Genomic DNA, 23,722 nt, shown 5'->3' with positions numbered 1-23,722 from the left:
TCTGTTGTAACTCAGTCTGTCGTTAATGCTCACACTGTTAAACTCGACTGTTGATAGAAGACCTCATGGATGTTAAATTGTTTCTTAGAAAGTTTTATTTGAACAGAACTAAGGCAGAGAATTGAAATAGTTGTGCACGAGAAGGAGAGATTTAGACGAATGGATTGAAGAAATCGATGAAATCGCTCATCTTTCAATCTAATCAATTGACTGCCTGCTCTAGTTGGGGACACATCACAGAGCACCGGGAGGAAGTTTACATGCCTCTCGCAGTAACTTAGTTCACAGTACATTATAGTCTGCATTGCACTGTAGAGAACTTACTGTTGATTTTATAAAAAAAAAATTCTTCATTAACTGAGGTAAGTAAAAATAAAACATAACATCAGAACAGATATTGCAGTTTTCTTCTAGTTGGTTGGTTGTTTTTGTTTTACGGCATATCAACCCTTTTCAGGTTATTTAATGCCGAATCCAGTGATTTTGAAGAACAACTTTTTAATAGAGTATATTTATTTTTTTAACTCGGTTTCTATTTAACCCATAGTTGGGACCCTAACAGGTACTACCACTCCGGGTCAGAGTGAACCTGGGAGCAATGGCAATTAAAGGGTGGCTCCACACTCCCCAAAGCCCACAAGCTGGGGCCTCACCATCGGATATAGTTTAAGGTCATATCCAGAACCTTTTCTTCTAGAGCGCTGATCCCTATTTACTTATCTCTCGACACAGAAAGAGTTTGGCAAAAGAAAGCTCAGTGGCTGACATTCGTCGAGGGTAACCCAAAGACTCCCTTTGTAGGGGAAGGCGCCACTCCATTCCCAAAAATAGAGAAAGATAACATTTACATCTACCAAGAGGCCACCTTTGCTCACTGTCCCACCTCCCTAATTAGGCTGACTGGGACCACCACGTCCTGCTTATATTCTAGTCAGTAATTGTAAATTGAGAGAGATAAATTTACTCTTCTATAGAATTGAAATGATTTCTTCACCCTCTCTTTTTTTATGGCGCCCTCTCTCTGAACCCCTACATTATTATCTAACTTTGCTTCTAGCCAAAAATTTGTTGTCTCTCGTCGGTCAATTTTTTTTATGAATCGACTTTGTCATTATTTATGATATTGCATTTCCCTTTACACTCTACCTTCTTTACCTTTAATTAATTTCTTTTTAATATATTTTGTTTGTTTTCTGGCGTTCAGAACAGTTTTTCTTTTTTTACTGTTGGTAGGAAGTAACACGTGCTAACGAAAGAACAAGCACACGTATTATGTAGATATATCAAATAACTCCGGTTAATTTTTTTTTTTTTTTTTTTGTAGATAAAGATTATTTACTTTCTCTTTTTTCCTCATCTGTTCCTTTTTTGTTTTTCTACGTTTAGGTGCCACTGCAGGCAGTTCACGAAGCGAGTCGGAATGCTCAAGCCTCATCTCAGACGTCGATTGGGAAGAGATGTCCATGAGCAAATATCGCAATGAACTGACCAGTCCGGATGAGATAAGTATTGCCAGCAGCGGAGAAGAAGAAGAAGAATACGAGATCACGGGCACGAAGGTTGTCCGACGCAAACATCGGCCCAAATCTCTCAACATTAATCGCTCCCTCAGCGTCACATCTTCAGAAGATGAAGGTGACGAAAGACTGAGCCGACTCAACGCAGAGAAGAGCAGCTCTAGAGAGTCACGGAAGCCCACCGAAAAGGCCAGCGACAGTACAAAGAACGGTGCTAATGGCGACCTTGAGGACGTGATGAAACCCTCAGGGAATCGGGACGGTTCTCGTCAACATACAGATGTAGACCCATCCCTACAGCAACAGCAACCGTTACAACACCAGCAGCAGCAGCAGCATATGGATTATTTGAGTGATGGTAAACCGGTTCGGAGTCCAAGTCCTCCGAGAAGTCCAAGCTGGAGAGAAGGTCTCGAAAGTCCACCATTTTCGCCCCGTAGGAGGGATTCATATCCGGGAAAGAAGCGCGGACATATATCCCCTGTGTCACCGAAAGATAAGAAATTCCAGTTCTCGTATGTGGATACCTCTCCGGCGGTACATCACCACCACTCATCATCAACGGAAGACATCTATGAGAGCAACAACCAAGGTCTCTCCTATCGGGAAGAGGAGATTTCTCCTACTAGGTCCCCTCTGACACCCGATGAGCTTAAGAAAGCCTTTGTGGCGGCCTGTGGCCAGGCCACGCACAGAGACAATTCTAGTAGGGAAATCCTCCGAAAGTCGTCTTCAGCAACATCCTCATCACCACCAACGCACCAACAACGTGAAAATGCCAAAAAAGACAAAGGCAAGTTGGACATTGGAATGGGCACTGAGGTTATCGATTTAGCCACATATGCTGCTACAATCGCTAGCAACACTGCATGCTTGACCTCTCTCAGTGTGTCTCCAACAAATATCCCCACATCAAATGTAGAAGGTTCCGAGCTTATATCGCCCGAGTCAATTACTAGTACTGACAGTGCGTCTCCCATTTCACCAAACTATTATGACAGCTCCCAGTCTGAGGAAGTGGAAGATGTCGAACTGGCTGACCCGGCTACAAAATCAATTGACTACCAAGGTTCCAAGAGACAAAAGCAAAGACCACCGTCGTCCGACTGGTCTCCCGTGATAGACTTGTCTCCTATTCTTGATGTGTCTCCTTCAGTTGAAGAAGCAGAACAACAAGAGATGCTGGCCCAGCAACAGGAGGTTCTCCGCAAAAGGGAATCTGAACTCATTTCTGAATCCGAAGAGGAAGATGAGGAGGGAACTTCCAGTCCAGAAAAGAAAGATATGGATAAATATGTGATCCCTTCCTTGAGGCGCTACATGAACTTTGAAGATATTAGCAAAATCTGTGAAGGGAAGATTCCGGATGAGAAAAAACTTGAAAGAATAAGTGATATGCTGAGCGATTTTCAGAAGATTAACAGGGACATGGAAATCTTAACATACCCCGTCTTGAGATCGAACGGCGATAAGGAACACATCGTTACAACAACCCCGCCAACCATAGCAACGCGTTCAACAACAACAGATGTTGTTACAACCTTACCCATCGCTCGACCTCCTTTGGCTACTTATACAATGGCACCCATATCAACTGTTGTAACGACATCGCCAGCTAGCACCACCACCATCTCCATCACAGATGAAGAAGAGGCAGACAGAGTCCTTCATCCTTTACCCGTACGGGGTATGCGCCCCACGATATCCACATCATCTTTATCAGAACTCTTAGACTCAGGAGGTGAAGAAACTGAATTAATGACCGTATGGAATTTGGCACAAGCCAATGTTATTTCCAAACCGACGCCATCTCTCCAGACATCAACGTCTGTAGTTACCGCCACGTCTCTGGCTATGTCTGCGACTGTAGTCACCAGTGCAGCAACGACGTGTACTGTCTCTCGAACTGATAGACCAGATGGTCCTCCACCACCGCCCGCTAAGGGTCACAAACCGGCAATTGCACCAAAACCTGCTCCGAAACCGCAGCCACCAGTTCCAGCAAAACCCACTGAAGCTAGTGGCACGGCCAAATCGACAGAGGTAAAACCTGAACCCCCGCCACGTGTGCGCCGTAAATTGCCAGAACCAACCACAGATATCATGGCTACCCATAAACCCCCTAAACCCCCAAAACCTGCTCGCACACCTTCAACATGTTCTCTCTTGACCCCGACCACTAAAACTGCACCTGTTGATGTTGTCCCTGGACAACCCACTCGCCCACTGCCTCCACCGCCACCTCCGAGTAAATCGGTCAAGATGCTGACCGAAGCTTTTGAAGTGAAAACAGAAGTTAAGCCCCCACCTGAAATTAGACCTAAGCCCCCCGTTCCAGAGAAGAAACCTCCAAAGCCTAGTGTTGAGCCCAAACCTGGGAAAACGCCCGCCACGAAACCTGAACCAGATAAAAGAAGGTCAAAAGAGATCAAGACAAAAGTGAAACCTTCAATAGAGGAAAGTGCGCAACCAGCCCCCAAAGTCTTGGACTCACCTGTAACGCCCCCTGAACCCGTCATTTCTAATCTAAAAAGGGAATACTCGGATAGTACATCAGTGTCTCCATCTTCGTCACCAGATCATGAAATTTATACCTACCCATCTCCTGGAACCCCACCGGAATCGGATACTTCCCCACCGAAAGCTCTGTCTCCATCTTCCCCAAGAGGGGAAACAGCAAGAAGTGCAAGAGTATCTTCACGTTCCCAAAATGAAATGAAAAAGTCGAGAAGTGCTCCCTACACAAAACCAAATGCGGTAAGTACTGACTTATTAAAGCATAGTAAAAACATTTGAATGCATGTTTATTGATTTTTTTTTTTTTTTTTTTCAAAAAAATGTTTATTAATTTTTTTTTTTTTTTTTTTTTTTTGCAAAAGAAAAAATATGTAGCTATAAGTGTAGATAGAGTTCAATCACTCTGCAGCAGTTGTTGTTAAAATTATGTTCACCGTACCAAAAATTGTTATACCCTTTCTAGTGATGGGACGATTCCAATATTTTAATCAGAAAATTTTGTGCACATTTTCCGATGCCAAAATTGTTACATTTAATTATCATTTATTATTTGATTTTGTTTGAAATAAAATCTTCCATTGCTGGTAATAATAAATATTTATTGATTTTAAACTACTAATAAAGCTAAAATCTTTAGATCATCCACAAGTGTGTTTTTACGTTAAAGAAAATATATGCACATTTAACATGTGCTTTTTACGGAAATTGGAAAATATGATAACTTTGTAATTAAATATTTAAAGATTTATGAAGAATCGGAATCAGAAGCAGAAATTGTAACGGAATTAGAAAAATGAAGTGAGTGTCCCTGATGATGGAGGTCTTAACAGAGCTGAAAAAGAGAAACAGACCAAATATCAAGAAGTAAACCCTGACTAAATTAAGAAGGAATTTCGAGCAGAACCCTTTATTTACTTCTCCGTGAAGTAAATAAAGGGTTCTGCTCGAAATTCCTTCTTAATCTCTATATAGGTATTCGAATATTACATTAAAGTTCTCCTTTGCCTCTTATACACTAAACTAATAAAGACGTTTGGAATATAATTTTCCTCTCCTTAATTGATCATTTTAATATACTATAATATATTTTTTTGTGGTCTCTTGATCTCACTGGATTCCAAGACAATAATTCATCTAGTCGGGTGGAGTCTCCAGCTTCATACTGTTACGTGACGTAACATCACTTGGAGAAAGGTAACTCATTCTCTGTAAAAAACCAGTGTTGGCCCGCCATATTTAGTCAGGGTTTACTTCTCTGGAAAAAGTATCCTCATGCCAGGTTGTTCTGACAAACCCCTGTACAGAGAGACCTTAGACACTCGAGGACAGTGTCTAGTAGGCATTCAAGTTCTCTCCAGTGAAATATGTAATCCTTACAGTCACCTTCCTAGAAAACGCTGCTGTCAAACCTGATTGAAGTGAGTGTCCCTAATGATGCAGGTCTGAACAGAGCTGAAAGGGAGAAACAGACCAAATATCAAGGTCTCATGTATGATAAGAAAAGAAACTAAAATCTTAGGGAGATATCAATCATACCAGTTATTATAGGTGCCAAGGAACACTTAAATATCATATGTGAATACGCAATGGAGAAAAAACATAGTCATGTGACATATGCAGTAAATCATTTTCGGATAAAGGACATTTAAAAAGATATAGAGTAGATTTTAAAAGATATAGAGAGTACACACTGGAAGATCTGTGGAGAGATGCAACTAAATAGGTCATCGAACATCTGGGAACATGATCCACCACCGATAACATCAAATGGAAAAGTAACAGTGTTCTACGACAGAGACATACAGGCAGGCAGATACATAAAAAACAAGACCATCAAGCCACATATAGTAATATGGAACAAGTCCGAAAGGACTGCACTCGTTATCGATGTCACAGTTCCAAACGACTTTGGTCTTAATAGAGCAGAACGGGGGAAAAATAACAAAATATCAGGACCTAAAAAATGATCTAAAAGCAACATGGTCTCTGAAAGAAATAAACATCATACCAGGAATAAACATCATGACAGGAGCAACTGGCCTAATAAAAAAGGACCTTCAAAAATACTTAGAAACAATCCCTGGAAAACCAAGCTGTAAGGAAATACAGATAGCAGCCATAAAGGGAACAGTGTCTATTCTTAAAAGAGCCCTCGGATATAAATTTAAACTGTAATAGAATCAAGTGTTAGCCCCAGGAAGGAGCCCCTTGATCTCTTCAAACTAACAAAAGTAAAAAAAAAAAAAAGAAGCTTGAGAACTAGATGAATTCTTGTTCTGGAATCCAGTAAGACCAAGAGACCAAAACAAACATATTAAAATGGTCAATTGAGATGTAGAAAATTGTGCTCGAGAAATAAAATGTCTAATACAGACAGATAAACTGGGTCATGAATATTATGTAATTTTTAATATTTAGTTTGAGTTTACTTATAAGGAAAAGTATCCTCATACCAGGTTGTTCTTACAAAATCCTGTACAGAGAGACCTCGGACACTCGAGGATAGTGTCCAGTAGATATTCAAGTTTCTTCATTCATATATATGTGTGCATATGTGTGCAATATTTTTATATAAATATTTACTTATTATCTACGGACACTAGTGTTTTATCTTTATGCGATCATCAGTGCATGAAATGATAACTACTGCCGGTCGGAAGATTCAAACAAAGTCACCAAGTTACCTTTGACTCTGCAGACTAATATTCAACCCCTAGGTCACCATTTATTAATATGAGAAAGAAGGGAATTTAAACTCTACGTAATGCTGAATCATTAAGACTTATGCAGTAAGTTATATGGTGTTCAACAGCAGAGGCCGGAACATTGCTTTATACCTAGTTTGACTGCTTATTATATATTCTCCTAGAGGCTCAATGCTTGTTTTTAAGAGAGTGATAACAATATTTTTTATGAATAAATATTAATTATTATAACTTACAGACACTAACGTGTCATGATTACCTAATCTTCAGCGAATGAAAGAATAATTACTGTCTGGTTAAAGGATTCGAACTTAGTCACAAAGTCATTATTGATTCTGTAGCATGATATTCAAACTCCCGCGTGTGTGTGTGTGTGGGGGGGGGGTATTAGTGGTCTGGCAAGGCCACAGGGGAGACAACCAAAGCAGCAAAACTGAAGTTGGCCTGCCAGGACAATATATATACAAATGTAGGCAAATTTGGGCATATTTTATTGGTTTGAAAATGTAGGTTCTTTTTTACCAATTGTCATAAAATTTTTAATCATAGAATAGTATTATAATATTCAAAAAACCTGCAAATTTTCATGTAATTTCGTCCCATAGAACCAAAGCATTTCAATATTCAATTTGGCTACCAGTATAGATATATCCATATATATATATATATACACATATGGTTGCCTCCCCTGTGGCCTTGCCAGGCCACTAATATAGATATACCACTTGTTTTGGCAATTTTATAAGTTCCAAATCTCAGCGACTATTGATCAGAGTTTAACAAATGAAGGTTCGTTGGAAAGGTAATGACCTGAATTATGTAGTGGCTATGTAACATTTACCCTTAAAATCGCATATTAAGGACATCATCTATCATCCAGAGCCTATTTGTGACATTTTTTTACAGCCATAAAATGTTTCAATCATAGTCATTTGTTTTCCTAGTTTTGCATATGAATTACAATATATCTGATATTTCCCCAAAACTTCTTTAGTTTTCATACATATATAAATTTCACAGTGTCTAAGGATTATTTGATACTGGGGATATTCATAATTGTATCTCTATTTCCAAAAGAGGAGAAATATAACATATGAGGAATATTTGGAATCAAGTCTCCTCTTGCTGTTATTTCAGATCATTTGAAACCATAGCAGCAAGTTTTAGTCTCCCCTCCATCAAGGCCAGAGGTTTGGGGGAAATATATATATATATATATATATATATATATATATATATATATGGCAAAATCACTAAATTACAGTGTGAGTGGATTGTAAGAAAAAAAACTCTGTACATGCATTAAAAATGCATTTTTATTAAATACTAGCAGACTGCGCAGCGTTGCCCGGTTGTAAAATATGCATACATATTATATTTTAATTAGTGCAATTGTGTAAGTAAAAAAAAAAAAACTCCGGCTGAGATCAAAACCTAAAGATCGTGAGTAAATTCGATAACCATTAGCCCAGCTTGACACGTCTTTATAAAGTGTTTTCTAACTCACTTATTCATAACATAAGTAATTTGTCATGTGAACGATTCACACATGCGCATTCATGAAACTGTTGACAAACAGATAAAAATTTGACGACTCCCATGTACCAATTTTTCAATTTTTACCCCTTAGCAACCCTCTTTCCAGATGAAACCGATTAAAAAGTTTTGTACGTGTCTGAATATCTTTTATGCCAAATTTCAAGTAGGTTTAGGATTATCCTCACACACACACATTCTCACTTTTATAGATATATAGATTATTATATGAGGAATCATTTCGAGTTAAAATCTATTGAGAAATACTCATTTTGTATTGAGAAAAACACATTTTAAATATTTAAACATTAGTTGAAGAAATATCAATTATTCAACAATGATCATCTTAATTTCTCTTGATCTAAAAAGCGAAACTATATATACATATACTAAACTTTTGGAAAAAAAAACGGGCAAAAGTTATAGCCTGTTGACTTAGAATGAATGCTTTATGCCAAATTGATGGCTGAATATGGTTAAAATTGTGATCATTCTTGCATTAAATAGTAATCACTGGGGATGTGACAACAGCATATTCTTTTCATTATTTTGTCTCTTGAGTATATATCCGTTAATATCTTATATGTTTTTATATAGACTGATGTAGTTCTCAGTTGATTCAGTGTATCTGTGTTGGATATATACCTGACTATACTAACGTAATGTACTTGCAATAAACCTTATCCCTGAGTGGCTTTGATAAGTGGTGACATCTGTGTAAAAAAAAAAAGAGTCAAAAGAATGAAAAGAATATTCTGTTGTCACAGCCCTAGTAATCACTATTAAACACTAACTATGCATCGAATGGATGCCATAATACTTAGTTTGCTGCATCTTATCATTACAAAAGTCTATACAAAATTTCAGCCAGATCGGACCAGTAGTTTCCAATAAAAAAAAATGGAATGGACGGATAGACAGAATAAGAGAAATATTATATATATATTTTCATTCAAAGTTGAAATGAGATTATTAATTAAAGTAAGAGATTCCCAAAGAGGCTTAATAAATATATAAATTAATGAAAAGCAAAAGTCACTCAAAAAGAAAGAGCTCTAAACTTGAAGTTAAAGAGAAGAGACGGAGGCTAAGCTTAGAACTAAGGAGAGATAAACCAGCCATTTTATAGCCATAAGGATATTGCTCGCAATCATTTAACGTCTAGAAAAGTTATTATTGAATTCAACTTACTTTTCCAAGTAAAAATATTATTGAATTAATGCCGTGTGTCGTTGGTCATTGATTTTCAATAAAAATCTCACTGTTAGGAATTCTTCTATTTGTGTTTGGTAAATTTGTCTTGAAAGCACTTCATCTGATAGGTAAGCGTTGTGACCTGACCTAAAATAGCAGCTGTCTAGACGGTTTTCATTGAATACTAGATAGTAATGTAAGGAGGAGAGGGGCTGAGGAATATCAAAGGTTTTGATTGGTTGGACATGGTCACGTGTGAGGAGAGAAGGTATTTTTGAAATAGTCGGCAGTTAACTAAGCTTGGTTAGAGGCAAGTTGGTTGGGAAGAGGCTCTATTCATGCCTTACCTGTAAAAAAAGAAATGGATTGAAAGATTCTAGAAATTGTAGCAGCTTCATCAAGTCTGAAGAAAAACAATTGTAGTACTAGAAAAATTTGCAAATGTCACAGCTTCTGATCTGTATGAAAGCTAAGAAAACATCTCCCATTTCTCCCCCTCTCTCTCTTTATATATATATATATATATATATATATATATATATATATATATATATGTGAGAGAGAGAAAGTGAGAATGTGTCTGTGTGTGTGTGAGGATACTTTTAAACCTATATACTCAACAAATTTTTGATCTACAAACTTGAAATTTGGTATGTAGAGTATTCAGACATGTGGAAAACTTTATAATCCATTTTCATCCGAAAGAAAAAGGGCTGCTAAAGGGTCAACATTGGTACATAGGGGTCGCTGGATTTTTATCTGTTTGCTTACTGTTTCACGAATCGTTCACATTATGTTAAGATTAAGTAGGTTTAAAAACACATTTGGGAGACCGTGTCAAGTTGGTCTAATGGTTATTGTACTTGACTGTCTTTAGGTTTTGGTTTCGATCTCGGTTCAAGAATTTTTTTTTTTTACTTACATTTTTTTCTAAACTTTTTGTAATACTCGCATGCACATGTCTCAGTTTCTTTCCATTTTTTTAACGTCATTTTTTAAAAGTAATATAACATATAACAGTACGTTTAATACCGGGCAACACCGGGTACATCTTCTAGTGTGTGTGCATATATAATATATATATAAGTGAATTTGTCTGTGTCTGTGTGTGTACATTTCCCTACCAAACTACTCTGTCAATTTTCAGTCACAATTCCTGTTTTTTCTTCTGATCCATTTGGCAAAAAACAAAAAATGTTGCCCAAATATACAAATATATATAATGGACTCTCCTGTCGATTTCAACGTATGAGCTCCACCACAATAACTAAGTTGTTTGGAAATCCACACAGATGATTTGTTTATAGTGGTGAAGGCTTTGTGTAGAACCAACCACACTTTTTTGGTACGACTGCTAATTTCAGTCGGTGCAATGGCTGCCACAAGACAAAGCAGACAGTTGACCTAAGATTTTACATAAGAGTTTTTCATTCTCGTAGATGAATGTCTTAACGAAGACTGGGGATGCATCTTTCCCAGTGAATTAAATGCACTTCCAGATACTAACCTGGAAATTTCTACATCCAGTGCCTAGCATTCCCAAATGGTCACCCATCTGGTACTGGCCAGGCTCATCCTTGCTTAACTTTGGTGATCTGTCAAGAACCGGTGTATCAACATGATTATTCCATGTGTGTATGTGTGTAATGTAATATATAATGAAAATTACAATTGAAATTACCAAAATGATCCAAGATGGTAAAATTAAAGTAAATTATAAATATTAAAGAATTAATATTTATAAAATTATCTCAGCCAGATATAAAAGCTCGATAAAACCAAATAGGAAATAGAGCTTATAATATGAGCAAACAGTTAATAAAATATGTTAAAAAACACTTTGAAATGAGTTAAAAACATATTTAATCTGAAAAGGAAACATTAGATAAATGGATAGCCCTTAATCCGCGGAGTTTCGAAGAAATACTATAATCTGTAATCACCTTTTTCTTTACCATATTCCCTCTGCTTCACTTTTTTGTTTTCAAGTAAGATCTTTGACTTACTGGTTGTTTCATCAAATACTTCTGCATGCAAAATCCGATCCCGCATTTTGCTAATTCCTACCCTCTGATGAGAAGGAAAGTATTTCTTTGAAACTCCGCGGATTAAGGACTATCCATTTATCTAATGTTTCCTTTTCAGATTAAATATGTTTTTAACTCATTTCAAAGTGTTTTTTAACATATTTTATTAACTGCTTGCTCATATATATATATATATATATATATATATATATATATATATATATATAACTCTTATATCTACTACTAGCGTACATCCTCTGTCAGCTGTCAGTCAAAAATAACAACAAAAAAAAAAATGCTTCGCCAGTGTTCGCATTAATATTCATATAAAATCATAGAATTGCATGAGTAATTTAACTTTTCATATACAAATTATAATTTTTGAGGACCTAAAGAAAAAAAAACACACCATTGATTTTCATTATAGAGTAAAAGATTTCTATCTGAATTCATTTCAGTTGATGAGGATTGTCTGACTTGCTATTTGTTGTCACGCTTCCTCTCACTACTTGAAATGATTTAATCTGGGTGCTAGAAAAAAGGTACGTGTTTGATTTGCGTACTTTTGTGTAATGAAACTTTTCAGTTGAAAGCCATATTTAATTTCAGAAGAGTTTCCGATGGGTATCTAATCTGTATAAGTCTTGGGTGGGAAAAACAGTTTCCGATGGGTAGCTAATCTGTACAAGCCCAGGGAATGAAAAAGAGTTTTGACAGGGTAGCTGATCTGTTTAAGTCTTGAACTTTCAAAGTTTACACACAAAAATAGCAAAGATCTTTCTCGTGCGGACACAAAAAATTATGTGCGGTCATTCTAAAAGACCTAGTGTTTTTCCTGGAACGATTGGTTACTATCGTTTCAACGATTGGTTGCTACAAGCACGTGACTCAGATTGATTGGTCAGTTCCTATCACCAGTGTCTCTAAGTAGAACCTTCCAATTTTCTTTAATCATACCCTTACATTATATCAAAAATATTGCAACAGAGACGGATTTATATTTATTTAGATACAAATAAATACACATTGGTCTTTTATATATTACTATCTTATATATATATATATATATATATATATATATATATATATATATATATATATATATATATATATATATATCTTTATTAGTTTCAGTATTTACCTCATGATGTCTCAGTATATGAGTAGAGCTTAATAGTAATATAAAATATACTTAAAGCAAGTAAGCTACACAGAACTCTTTGTAAGACGGTTAGTTAGGTTGGTTTTACGAAATACTTTTAGGAGTTAAGCTCCAAGTTTCTGTAACCTTTTTAAACTATAAAATGTATGCGCGCATATATATATATATATATATATATATATATATATATATATATATATATATATATATATATATATATATATATTAACTTAGAAATATACAAAATTATGACATATTCATCATTAAATATCAAAAACTTAACACCTAAACTCTTCTTTCACCCAAAACCCATTCTCTCCATCGTTCATTCCAAGCCTTTTCTCCCCCCGCCTTTCTTTTCCTCTTTCGTTTATTCCAAACCCTTTCTATGTTTTTTCATTCCAAACCATATCTCTAGCTCCTTCACTCCCACTCCTTTTCTCGCCCTCTTTCATCGAAAACCTTTTCCCCCTTTTCTTTCATCTTAAACTTTTTCTTTTTTATTCCCGAATTTTTTATTCCTTATTTTTTCATAACTTTAAATTATTTATTCTTTTTTCTTTAACCTATTCATGTTTTTCTTTTTATTGTCTCTTTTTTTTTTTTCTTGTGGATGCTTTCTTTTATTCCTTATCCTCTATTCTCTCTCTCTCTCTCTCTCTTTTGTTAAACGTAAATTCTTTCAATTGTTCTCTCCATAACATTCCCACGGATTGGATCTTCACTTTATGCCTAATTCTACATGATCAGTCAGCCATTTAAGAAATGAGCATCTTCCAATGACTCACTTTTCAAATTCCTCACTTTGGCAAAATACAACTCAAATTCGATTCATCCAAACAAAATCCAGCCTCGAGGGAGTACCAAATTCCAAGGAAAGCTTAATCCGGCAATTTTGCCAACTTCTGCCAGTTTATAAATCCTATTGAAGTGTCTATCTCCTTAATTGAAAACTTTCTTGGGAGAAAAAATTCCTGAACTACAAACTATACGCCAGAGAACCTTTTTGAATTAAATTTTTGCTCCTTTGATAAAAGAATATCATTCATATTTTTCTCGCATTCTTTACAACTGAAAATGTAGCAAAGTGATCCGTTAAGAAAGAATGAATATGATTTTAAAAGCTAACTGATGATATGTTTTTTAAAAGTTGTTTTAAAAGTGAACAAGGTTATGATGTCATAAGATTAACTCTCAAACAAAATGGCGGATAAACAAAAAATAAAGTATGGTCCATGTATATCATATATATTGCAACGATTAATCAGAATTGGGAATTGGAAAAATCAGAGCTTTTGGGCGTATCGGAATTGGAAAAATCTGTGCTAATTTTCCGATACCAAAAACGATTCCTTTACTTATCTTTATTTGATTTTGTTCAAAACAAAATCTTCAACTGCTGATAGTAATAATGATAAAATAATAAATATTTATTGATTTTAAACAACCATCAAAACCAAAGTTTATAGATCATTCCCACCCACAAGTGTGTTTTTATGTTTGAGAAAATACATGCACATTTAACATGTGTTTTTACGGTAATCGGGTTAAAAATAAGAACTTTATAGTTAAATATTTAGAGATTTATAAAGAATCAGAATCGGGAATTATATCAGAATCGGGAATTTAGTATGAAATTGAAAATTATATCGGAATCAGGAAAAATATTGGAATCGTTCCATCACTAATATAAAATCAGTATCCCTTCATAATATCAAATGATTATAAAATAATCTTGGCATGAATTGGTGTTTAAGCAAAATAATGGGAAGCTATTGAATTGGGTTTTTTTTTTTTTGCTTTGGTTTGATTTCTTCTTATTATTATTATTATTCACTCACTAGGAGTTCTCACACAAGTCATCACCAATGATTACTCACTGGCAATAATCTGCTGTGTTCCCAGGAGTCTGAGTGACAGCAAGTTTCCTCAGATTTCCAGTACTCTCCACTTCTTTTGATACCATTTGTAAATTAATGTGTGTTATTAGAACAACCACTTACCATTGATTTCTTGCTGGCAACGACAAATGGTCTTCACTGGAATTTTGGGAGCAAGTAACCTCCCCAAGATCCCAGCGTCTTTTGTACTTACTCTGTGAAGGTTTGAACACTGTTTTACCTCCTCGGTCCTTCCATACTTCTTGACCCTTCATGACTATTTTGTTTGGTATCAACCAGGGCTGATGCCTTATTTTTTGTTAGGAGAATGGATAATTTATAAGATATGTTTTATTGCTTATGGAAATCACTCCAGACAAAGCATGAAGCCACTTGATGTAAGGAGCTAAACAAATTCTACTACAAAGTCTAAAACCAGCCAACGATAAGTGTCAGGTGGATAGATTTCAACCTAGATAACAGCAATTCTCTCTTTGTCAGAATATCGACTATGGAATATGAGGAGTAAAGGGCAAAATAAGGAAAGCATTTTGCAGCGTACCAACCATTTACTGAATCTAGTATTTTATTTATTTTTTTGTAAAATCTGTCTTGTTCAAGTTGTTAATATCTTCAAATATGTGTTTGCTTTAACTAGTTAGTTATTATTAGGACTAATCCAAACACTGAATATCATGCTCGTCCAGGAACCTCTTGACATTGCCAGCTGTGTGAATGGGAGAATTATCCTGCATAAAGATGGGATTATCATCCAAATTCCGATCAAAGTAGGGTAGAAAATGCTCAGTCAACATATTAATGTACTTAATTTGACCTTGCAAGCGAACTTGGTACTAATAATGCCTCATACCAAAACTGAACCTCCACCACCTTGCAGTGTTTAAACTGAGCACTTAGATTAAAATTCTTTGTCTTTCTTCCGACGGACGTACTGCCTACCATCACTGCCTAGCCTATTGGACTTGCTTTCCTCTCTAAAAAGCACTTTTGACCAATATGAAGAGTCATGATCTTCATTGCATCTGACGAAGTCCAGACGGCGCTTTCTGTTCTTCACAGAAATCATTGGCTTGCATTTTGCAACATATCCTTGCAAATTAAATTCCTTTAATCTGTTCTTGACAGTAGAAAGACAACACTTTTTAACAAGATTGCACTGTTGTTGGATTTGGGGAGCCGTTTCAAATCTGTTTCTTAGACTGCGAATCTTGATAGCATTGTCTTCCCTGTTAGAAGTAACACTAGTACGACCAGATTTAGTGGCATCATGAACACTGCTGGTGTTTTGGTGCTTTTGCACAGTCTTTCTTACCGTTTTCTCATCACATTTCAATCTGCGATCAACTTCTCGATTAGATAAACCAGAAAGGTTGAGATTAATGAGCTCCTGACGATCACTAATAGAAAGTCGTGGCATATGGACTAAATGTTACGTTGTATAACCTGGAACAACAACAATTACGATTAGAGATGCTTTGTTGCCTGTTGGTGGATATTTTAAACTGATTTAGGGGCGATAATTGAAGCTGGTTTTAAGCAAATTTGTTGCTGCGGACTTTCTTTTTGCCTCCTCAATTTGAAGTTATTTTTTTAAATTGACGTGAACACTAGAATATTTCAATTAAAAGTCAAATATGAACAGGTAAAATTATAAAAACCGGAAGAATATGCCGCTCGGCATTATGCACCAGTTATGCACATTTAACAGTCAAACAGATGTATAACCATTCTTCTGACTCATATTTGCTTTTCTGTCTAATATATTTTGTTCCCACTAAATATCTCTTTCTTTCAGGCTCTTACCAGTCACAACACTGGCGACGAGGTTGTTAAGAAACTGAAACCTATATAACTTAACTCTGGCGATGAAGTATTATTAAGGAACTTGAACTTAAGTCACCTGTAACATATGCCTAATTAAATTTTAGTTGTTTCTAAATTTTTCTTTGATCACTAGTTGTATGAATAATTCTTAGATATAACAATATTTGAGGATATTACCCCTTTCTCAAGTTTCTATTTTTTTGTTTCAAGCTACTTTCTGACTCATGTATATATTTTATAACTTTGAGATTGTTAAGATTAATTACCATAGCTAATTATGCATCATAACAAGCCACAAACTAAATATGAAATGAACATATATGTGGCATGTAAATATTTTATTTATTTATATTCCGTTTTATTTATTAGCTTATATATTATTATTTAAAAAAAATATAGTTACATATATTAAACCTAAGACATGAAATCTTTAATCTAAGTTAAGTATCACTGCTATGCTAAAAACGATGATGTCATGTTTAAAGTATAGATGAAAGAATTGAAGAATACTTAAAAACGAGTTAAGATAAGTATCAGGTGAATACTATAGACGCCCTCGTCCCATATCCCGGGCCTCGAGGAGTGTTAGGAAGTGATTCATGAAAAAGAGAAAAAATTTGTTGTAATTAACAGTGATGGGACGATTCCAATATTTTCCCCGATTCCGATACAATTACTGATTCCGTGCTAAATTCCCAATTCCAATTCGCTATAAATCTCTAATTATTTAACTATAAGATTTTAAATTTCCCAATTTTTTTTGTAATAACACATGTTAAATATGCAGATATTTTCCTAAACGTCAAAATACACTTGTGGAGGATGATCTATCGATTTTAGCTCAACCGGTGATTTAAAATCAATAAATATTTATTTTGTCTTTATTACCAGTAATGGAAGATTTTACTTTAAGCAAAATCAAATAAAGAAGACAATTAAAAGAATCGTTTTGGCATCGGAAAATAGGCATTAATCTTTCTGATACCGATTCCGATACCCCAAAATCTTCCGATTTTTCTGATTCCCGATTCCAATTAATCATCCCAACACTCGTAAGTAACAAAAAAAAAAAGTGACACTAGTGGGAAATGGTTCATCAAGATACATAAAACCATAAGGATGAATATCAGAAGCAGGATGGAAAGTCAATTGGGAGTGGCCAAGTAGGACAAAAGATCCGGACATAGGATTTCCGATTCTGAAGTCTATATATTTAGAAGTTTTGAGTTAATTTACAACAATTTTGAGTTGGTGACAGTTGACAACAGGTAGTGGCTAGGAGAGAAATCGGAGACATTAGAATCAAAATCTGGCCAGAACAAACCAGGATAAAAAGTTTTGTTTGTACTAATTGAATTAATCAAACTACCGCTCCCATTGTTGTAGGTAAAACAAATACTGTATACCCTTTAAATCAGGTTTTTATTAGCACAAAAGAATGATATGTCGGGTCCGATGTCAACATTATAAAGTAACATGGTGGACACTACTGGAGTAGTATACAGAGCTAGCGCATCATCAGGGAGAGTACTATTGGGAAGTTTTGTATCCATACGAAACACAATACAACATTCTCCCCTCCATTAAATTAGAAAGTTCCTGCCGTGGGTGGAAAGTTCATTCAAGTATTAGTGTATGAAGGTGGGTTGATCACAACCAATGCAAGGAATGTAGTTTAATAATTCAGGTTCGCAATATTAAAACTCACTAATTCAGCCAGCACAAGGAGTGCAATTTAATAGTTCTGATGTGCAAAATAAATTTAATCAAGATTCACTAAACTCTAGAATCACAAATTAAACTTATCTGGTGGTCTTCTACTACGTTCTGACCGTCGCAAAACAGGTGGTTCTACTGGTGGAGGTGAATTTTCCTCTTGCTGATCTGCTGGTGTATCATTCCAGTTTTCCAAGTCATGTGGGTGATCGTGAATTGGAAGTCTTTCAACGGGGCCAAGTCATGTGTAGATACAATCATCTGCCTACCCTTGTTAGATCGAACAAAGGCATAATGGGGGTTAGCATCTAGAAGTTCAACCTATCAACTAGAGGTCCATATTTAGTTAACCGGTTGTGTCTTCGCATTAAAACAAAACCAGATTCGGTCATCCAAGACGGTACCGCTGTCCCGGACACTGATCTTCTTGGGTGTTTAAACAGGCACTCATGAGGTGTCTCATCTGTGGCTGTGGATATTAAAGACCGAATGGAATGGAGGGGGTCTGTTAAAATCTCTTCCCAGTGTTCAGTTGGCAAACCTTTGTCTTCGAATGCTAATGAAATAGTTTTCCACACTGTTCCATTCATTCGCTCCACTTGACCATTCCCCTGCGGGTGATATGGAGTGCTGTAGCTGGTGGAGATCCCTTTGCTGTGCATATAATTCTTGTACTCAGCACTCTTGAAACAACTCCTGTTATCTGAATGAACTTGGCTGGGCATGCCAAATATAGAAAACAGATGGGAGCAAGATTGCAGTACACTCTGGGTACTTGTGTCTTTACAAGGGTATACAAATGGGAAGTGGCTGTATTCATCAACTAATACCAACATATACTTATTTGGGGTAGATGAAGGTGAGGGTCCTTTAAAATTGAGGTTCAACCTCTCGAAAGTTGAGTTGATTTGATTAAATGTCCATCAACAGAACGGAAAAATCTTGGTTTGCACTTGTTGCAAACAATACAGTCCTTTGTCATCTGCCGAATATCCTCAAGAAATTAAGGGAGGTTTCTACTCCTTATGAAGATCATCATCCTTCTAATCCCAGGATGGCACAAGGATCGATGCAAATTGAGGAGGTTGTTGCTACTATTCATAGTAGCACAAGAAGCATGTGTCAATGCGTCAGCTAAAAGATTATTCTCACCAGGGCAATAGATAATGTTGAAATTGAAGCCTGAAAGCTCCAATCTCCAACGGAGCAATTTATCATTTTTTATTCGACTATGGTGATTTTGGTCGTAAACAAATTTTACTGATTTCTGATCAGTAATAAGTTTGAAGTGCTTCCCCAAGAGGTAATGGCGCCAATATCTAACTGCTTCTATAATGGCAGCCGCTTCCTTTTCAAGAGCTGGATGATTTAGTTCAGAGCCGTGTAGAGTTCGTGAGAAAAACCAACTGGTCTACCATTTTGGTTGAGGACTCAAGAAAGAGCACAATCAGAGGCATCAGTCTCCAACTCAAGGGGAGCATTCTCGTTGATAGTTTTTATTACAGCTGATTCAATATCTAGCTTTAGACTGTCAAATGCATTTCAAGCTTCCTGATTAAGGGAAAATAAATTGGTCTTAATAAGAAGCTGAATCTTATCAGAATACCTATGGATCCACTTTGAATAATACGAGAAAAAACCCAAGGCTCGCTTGAGTGATTTGCCATCAGTTGGATGAGGGAGTTCTTTTAAAGGCTTCAACCTCTCGGGGTCGGGTTTAATTTGACGGTTGGGTCCAATGATATAACCCATGGAGCTCAGTTCATTCACAGAAAACACACACTTTTCTTTATTGTACGTAATTTTCCGTTTTTCTGTTACTTTGATAAATTTCGCCAGATTCTCATCGTGTTGCTCCTGATCCTTTCCACAGATGAAAATATTGTCCAGGTATCCAAAGGTGTCGTGCAAGTCCTTAGAACTAATAATTTCATTGACAATTCACTGAAAACAAGCAACTCCGTTTGTAACCCCAAAGGATATTCGGGTGAACTGATACAAAAGCAGTCAAGGGCTTGTCATTCTCATTGATGGGAATCTGGTGATACGCATTTTTCAGGTCGATTGTGCTGAATACATTATACTGAGCAACCTTATTCACTACGTCATCCAGCCGGGGCAGGGGGTAGACATCAAGGATTGTGTACTTATTCACAGTCTCAGAATAATCAATGAGTATTCTCTTTTTCTGATTATCGGATTTAACCACAACTACTTTTGTCCTCCAGGGGAAGTTTGAGGTTTCGAAGATCCCCTCCTTTAAAAGGTGCTTAACTTCTGAGTCAATGAACTTGCTATCACTTGAGCTATAACGTCTAGACTTGGTGGCAACTGATTTGCAGTTCTTACTTATATTAGCAAAAAGTTCAGGCGGTTCCAATAAAGCCACAGCGAGTCCACAAATCTCAATAGGAGTTGAACTCCCACCGGACTTGAAGGTAAGGCTTTCATGTTTACTTTGAAAATCCAGTCCGAGAATCACATCACAATAAAGGTTATTTAAAACTGACAGTTTCTGGTTGGGATACATACGTTTGTTAAAAAGTATGTTAGGAAAACAAGCACCTACCACTTTGGATGAGAGGTCAGACGATGCCATTTTTTAAATCCAGATCCTCAGCTACTTTGATATGAATAAAGCTGTCAGAGCTACCACTGTCCATTAGTGCTCTTAATGGCGGACCCAAAATGTGGATTTCTACAGTGGATCTCTGTAGGGACGATGGAACTGCCGAACTTGAACTTATAGAGGCTAAGGTTGGATAATGGACCAAGGCAGAAGTTGATTGAGTAGTATTATTTGATTTGCAGCATTTTGCAAAATGCCCGATCCGTTTACATCGATGACAAACACTCGATTTTGCTGGACATCGTGATTTTGGGTGTTTATAATTCCCACAGTTCCAACATTTAATTTCTGATTTAGCAGCATTTAGGTTTATTTGATTAAAATCCAAGTCCGATGTCTCTTCCTTCCCGAGGGCTGGAGCGGTTGGTTCCCGGTATCGTGCTGGTGAATACGATTCCATATTCCTCGTTGCATTGTCCAGCGCTCGGGCCTGGTCAAACATAGTGTCCAGGTCGAGCGTTTTATTTTCCAACAAACGCTAGCAAATGGTATGGGACTGAATTCCGGCAATAAAGGCATCCCGAATCGATTCATTAGCGTATATCGCTGTGCTGACGTCCCTAAAATTGCAGTCCTTGCTAAGGACTCGTAATGCCTGAAGATACTCGTCCAGACTTTCTCCCGGTTGCTGACGCCTCGTGGCGATTAGGTGCCATGCAATCGTTTTTTGGTTTGATAAAGAGTTCCTCCAGTTTGAGACAGGCTTCTTCATAATTTCCGCAATCGCTGACATATTCAAAAATATCCGGTGCAATAAAATTTATCAGGACTGACAACTTGTTGAGATTTTCTGGGGTAGTGCTGCTAAAAAATATTTGAACGTAGCAAGCCAGTGCTTAAACTCTTGCTCTGCATTAGATGAATTAGGGTTTACGTCCAATCGAGAAGGCCTCAGGGCACGATCCATTTTTAAAATCTGTTACTTTTTTTTTTTTTAACCTTTTGTGCTAATAAAATTGTTGTAAATAAAACAAATACTGTATACCCTTTAAATAAGGTTTTTATTAGCACAAAAGAACGATACGTCGGGTCCGACGTCAACACTATAAAGTAACATGGCGGACAGTACTGGAGTAGTATACAGAGCTAGCGCTTCTTCAGGGAGAGTGCTATTGGGAAGTTTCGTATCCATACGAAACACAATACAACACCCATCTTGTGTGTTATTTTCACAACATTTCGGCTATTGAATATTACAACTAAAACCTTATGAAAAAAAAATCATTGTAAATGAGAACAGTAGTCTGAATAATCTAAATAATACAAACTATCAAAATCCAGGAACATAAGATTTTATTTGGTTATCTCACAGCTTTCAGTGTGAGAGGATTTTCGGTACAGGATTTGAAGGTCATTATGTTCCAAAAATAGGGTTTAGTGGATATTATGTTCTGATAATATTTTCTTTGAGAAATTATTTTCCGAAAATAATATTTCAGAGTAATTATGTTCTCAGAATAGCATTTTAAAGCCATTATGTTATGAAAATAGGATCTCGAGGGATTTTCGTAGGAAAAAAAATGTCTTTGGGAGGAATATTTTCTGAAAATAGTGTTTGAGGAAATTTCTGTGAATAAAGTTTCAACATAATTATTTATAAGGAATTGGACAGAGGTCAGAAAAGGTCAGGTGCCTTTATATAATTTTTTTTAGTCTATGTAGCAATATTGCTGTTATTATGATATTATTATTATTATTATTGCTTGGTCTGTTACTAAATACTACTACAATCAGAATAGATACAGAGTTGACTCGCTCCTTGTTGAGCGATCTTCAAACCCACTCCCCTGCCCAAACATATGGACATTAACCCATTTTGATTCTTCTCCAAATTCCTGAAACCTTTGCAATGTCAATTTTAAGATTGCACTCTATTATGCTCTCTCTCTCTCTCTCTCTCTCTCTCTCTCTCTCTCTCTCTCTCTCTCTCTCTCTCTCTCTCATATACTCCATTTGGACCTTAATCTGATCCAACCCCTTACTTAGTTCATCATCTTGATCAAATATGGCAGACTTGACATGGAGGGCTTAGAACCGAATAAAACCTCCCATGGGTCAATTACTTAGCTGTGTGTAAGCTAGATCAGGAAGGTCGGTGTGGAGATGACACAAATTAGTTCTATTCTCTCTCTTTCCCTCTTTTTCTCCCTCCACATATTGATCTTGTTAGGGTTTCAATAAAAGAATTTAAAAAAAAAAAAAAAATACTGTCAATCAGACATCTCCAGCATTTAATTTCGCCGCCCTTCCTTATAATCACCCCATCACGAAATTAACTCTTTATTATATTTTTATAGTCTGTGCATATGCAAAAAACAAACAAAAAAAAAAAAAAAAAAAAAAAAAAAAAACAGATTGCGTTATCGTCGACATATTCCGGGCCGGTTTTGCTTATTAAATTGTTCAGTGAAAGTACAGAATACTTAAAAAGGCCCACACTCCACATGTTAAGAATGGCTTTCTAAGTAATAGTCATTATTTCTGCATGGTCTGTAAAGTCCACAAATACTTTTATTTTTAATTTAAATTACCATATGATAACTGTTTTCGATTATAATTATGTTTTTTTTTTTTTAATGTTTGCTAGTGTTATAGGCACAAGCCACCATTTCTAGTGAAAAAGAAAAATTCCGTTCGACATCTTCCGGTGGTTTACGTAACTTGCCCGAAATATGCTGACGATAACTCTGTCTCTATTCTGCATAAATAGTGATAGACATGAGTACTTTAATAATCATAAACTCATAGAATTTGTTTTATGGCATATCAATCACAGTGAGTTACCTAAACAAAATAATAGAATAATCATTGTTTGGTAGCAATATCTGATTTTGTCAGTATAGTCTACCAAGCATCATTCATTCAAGTATAATTAAAAGGATTCTAACCTACTTTTATATATAACTAACAAGCCGCCTGGCGTTGTTGCGCGGTCGTAAGTTATGCTTAAATATGATATTTTAAGTAATGAAGATTACATATATATTATTATAG

At 36.1% G+C, this 23,722-nt stretch overlaps 1 protein-coding gene across 1 annotated transcript in view; it reads left to right on the top strand.

Moving 5' to 3' along the window:
* The window catches only part of LOC145276968 (uncharacterized), a 925,232-nt gene that overhangs the window by 497,277 nt on the left and 404,233 nt on the right, over positions 1–23,722 (top strand). The window contains exon 7 of the mRNA XM_080128511.1: positions 1,387–4,274. Within this exon, the coding sequence (XP_079984637.1) occupies positions 1,387–4,274 (2,888 nt within the window). The remainder of the gene's footprint in view (positions 1–1,386; positions 4,275–23,722) is intronic.

This window comes from Euprymna scolopes, chromosome 5 (assembly GCF_053919585.1).
Source record: "Euprymna scolopes isolate OS-2025 chromosome 5, ASM5391958v1, whole genome shotgun sequence".
Lineage (NCBI taxonomy): Eukaryota > Metazoa > Mollusca > Cephalopoda > Sepiida > Sepiolidae > Euprymna > Euprymna scolopes.
Note: the sequence above shows the minus strand (reverse complement) of the source record. Positions and strands in the feature narration are given on the sequence as shown.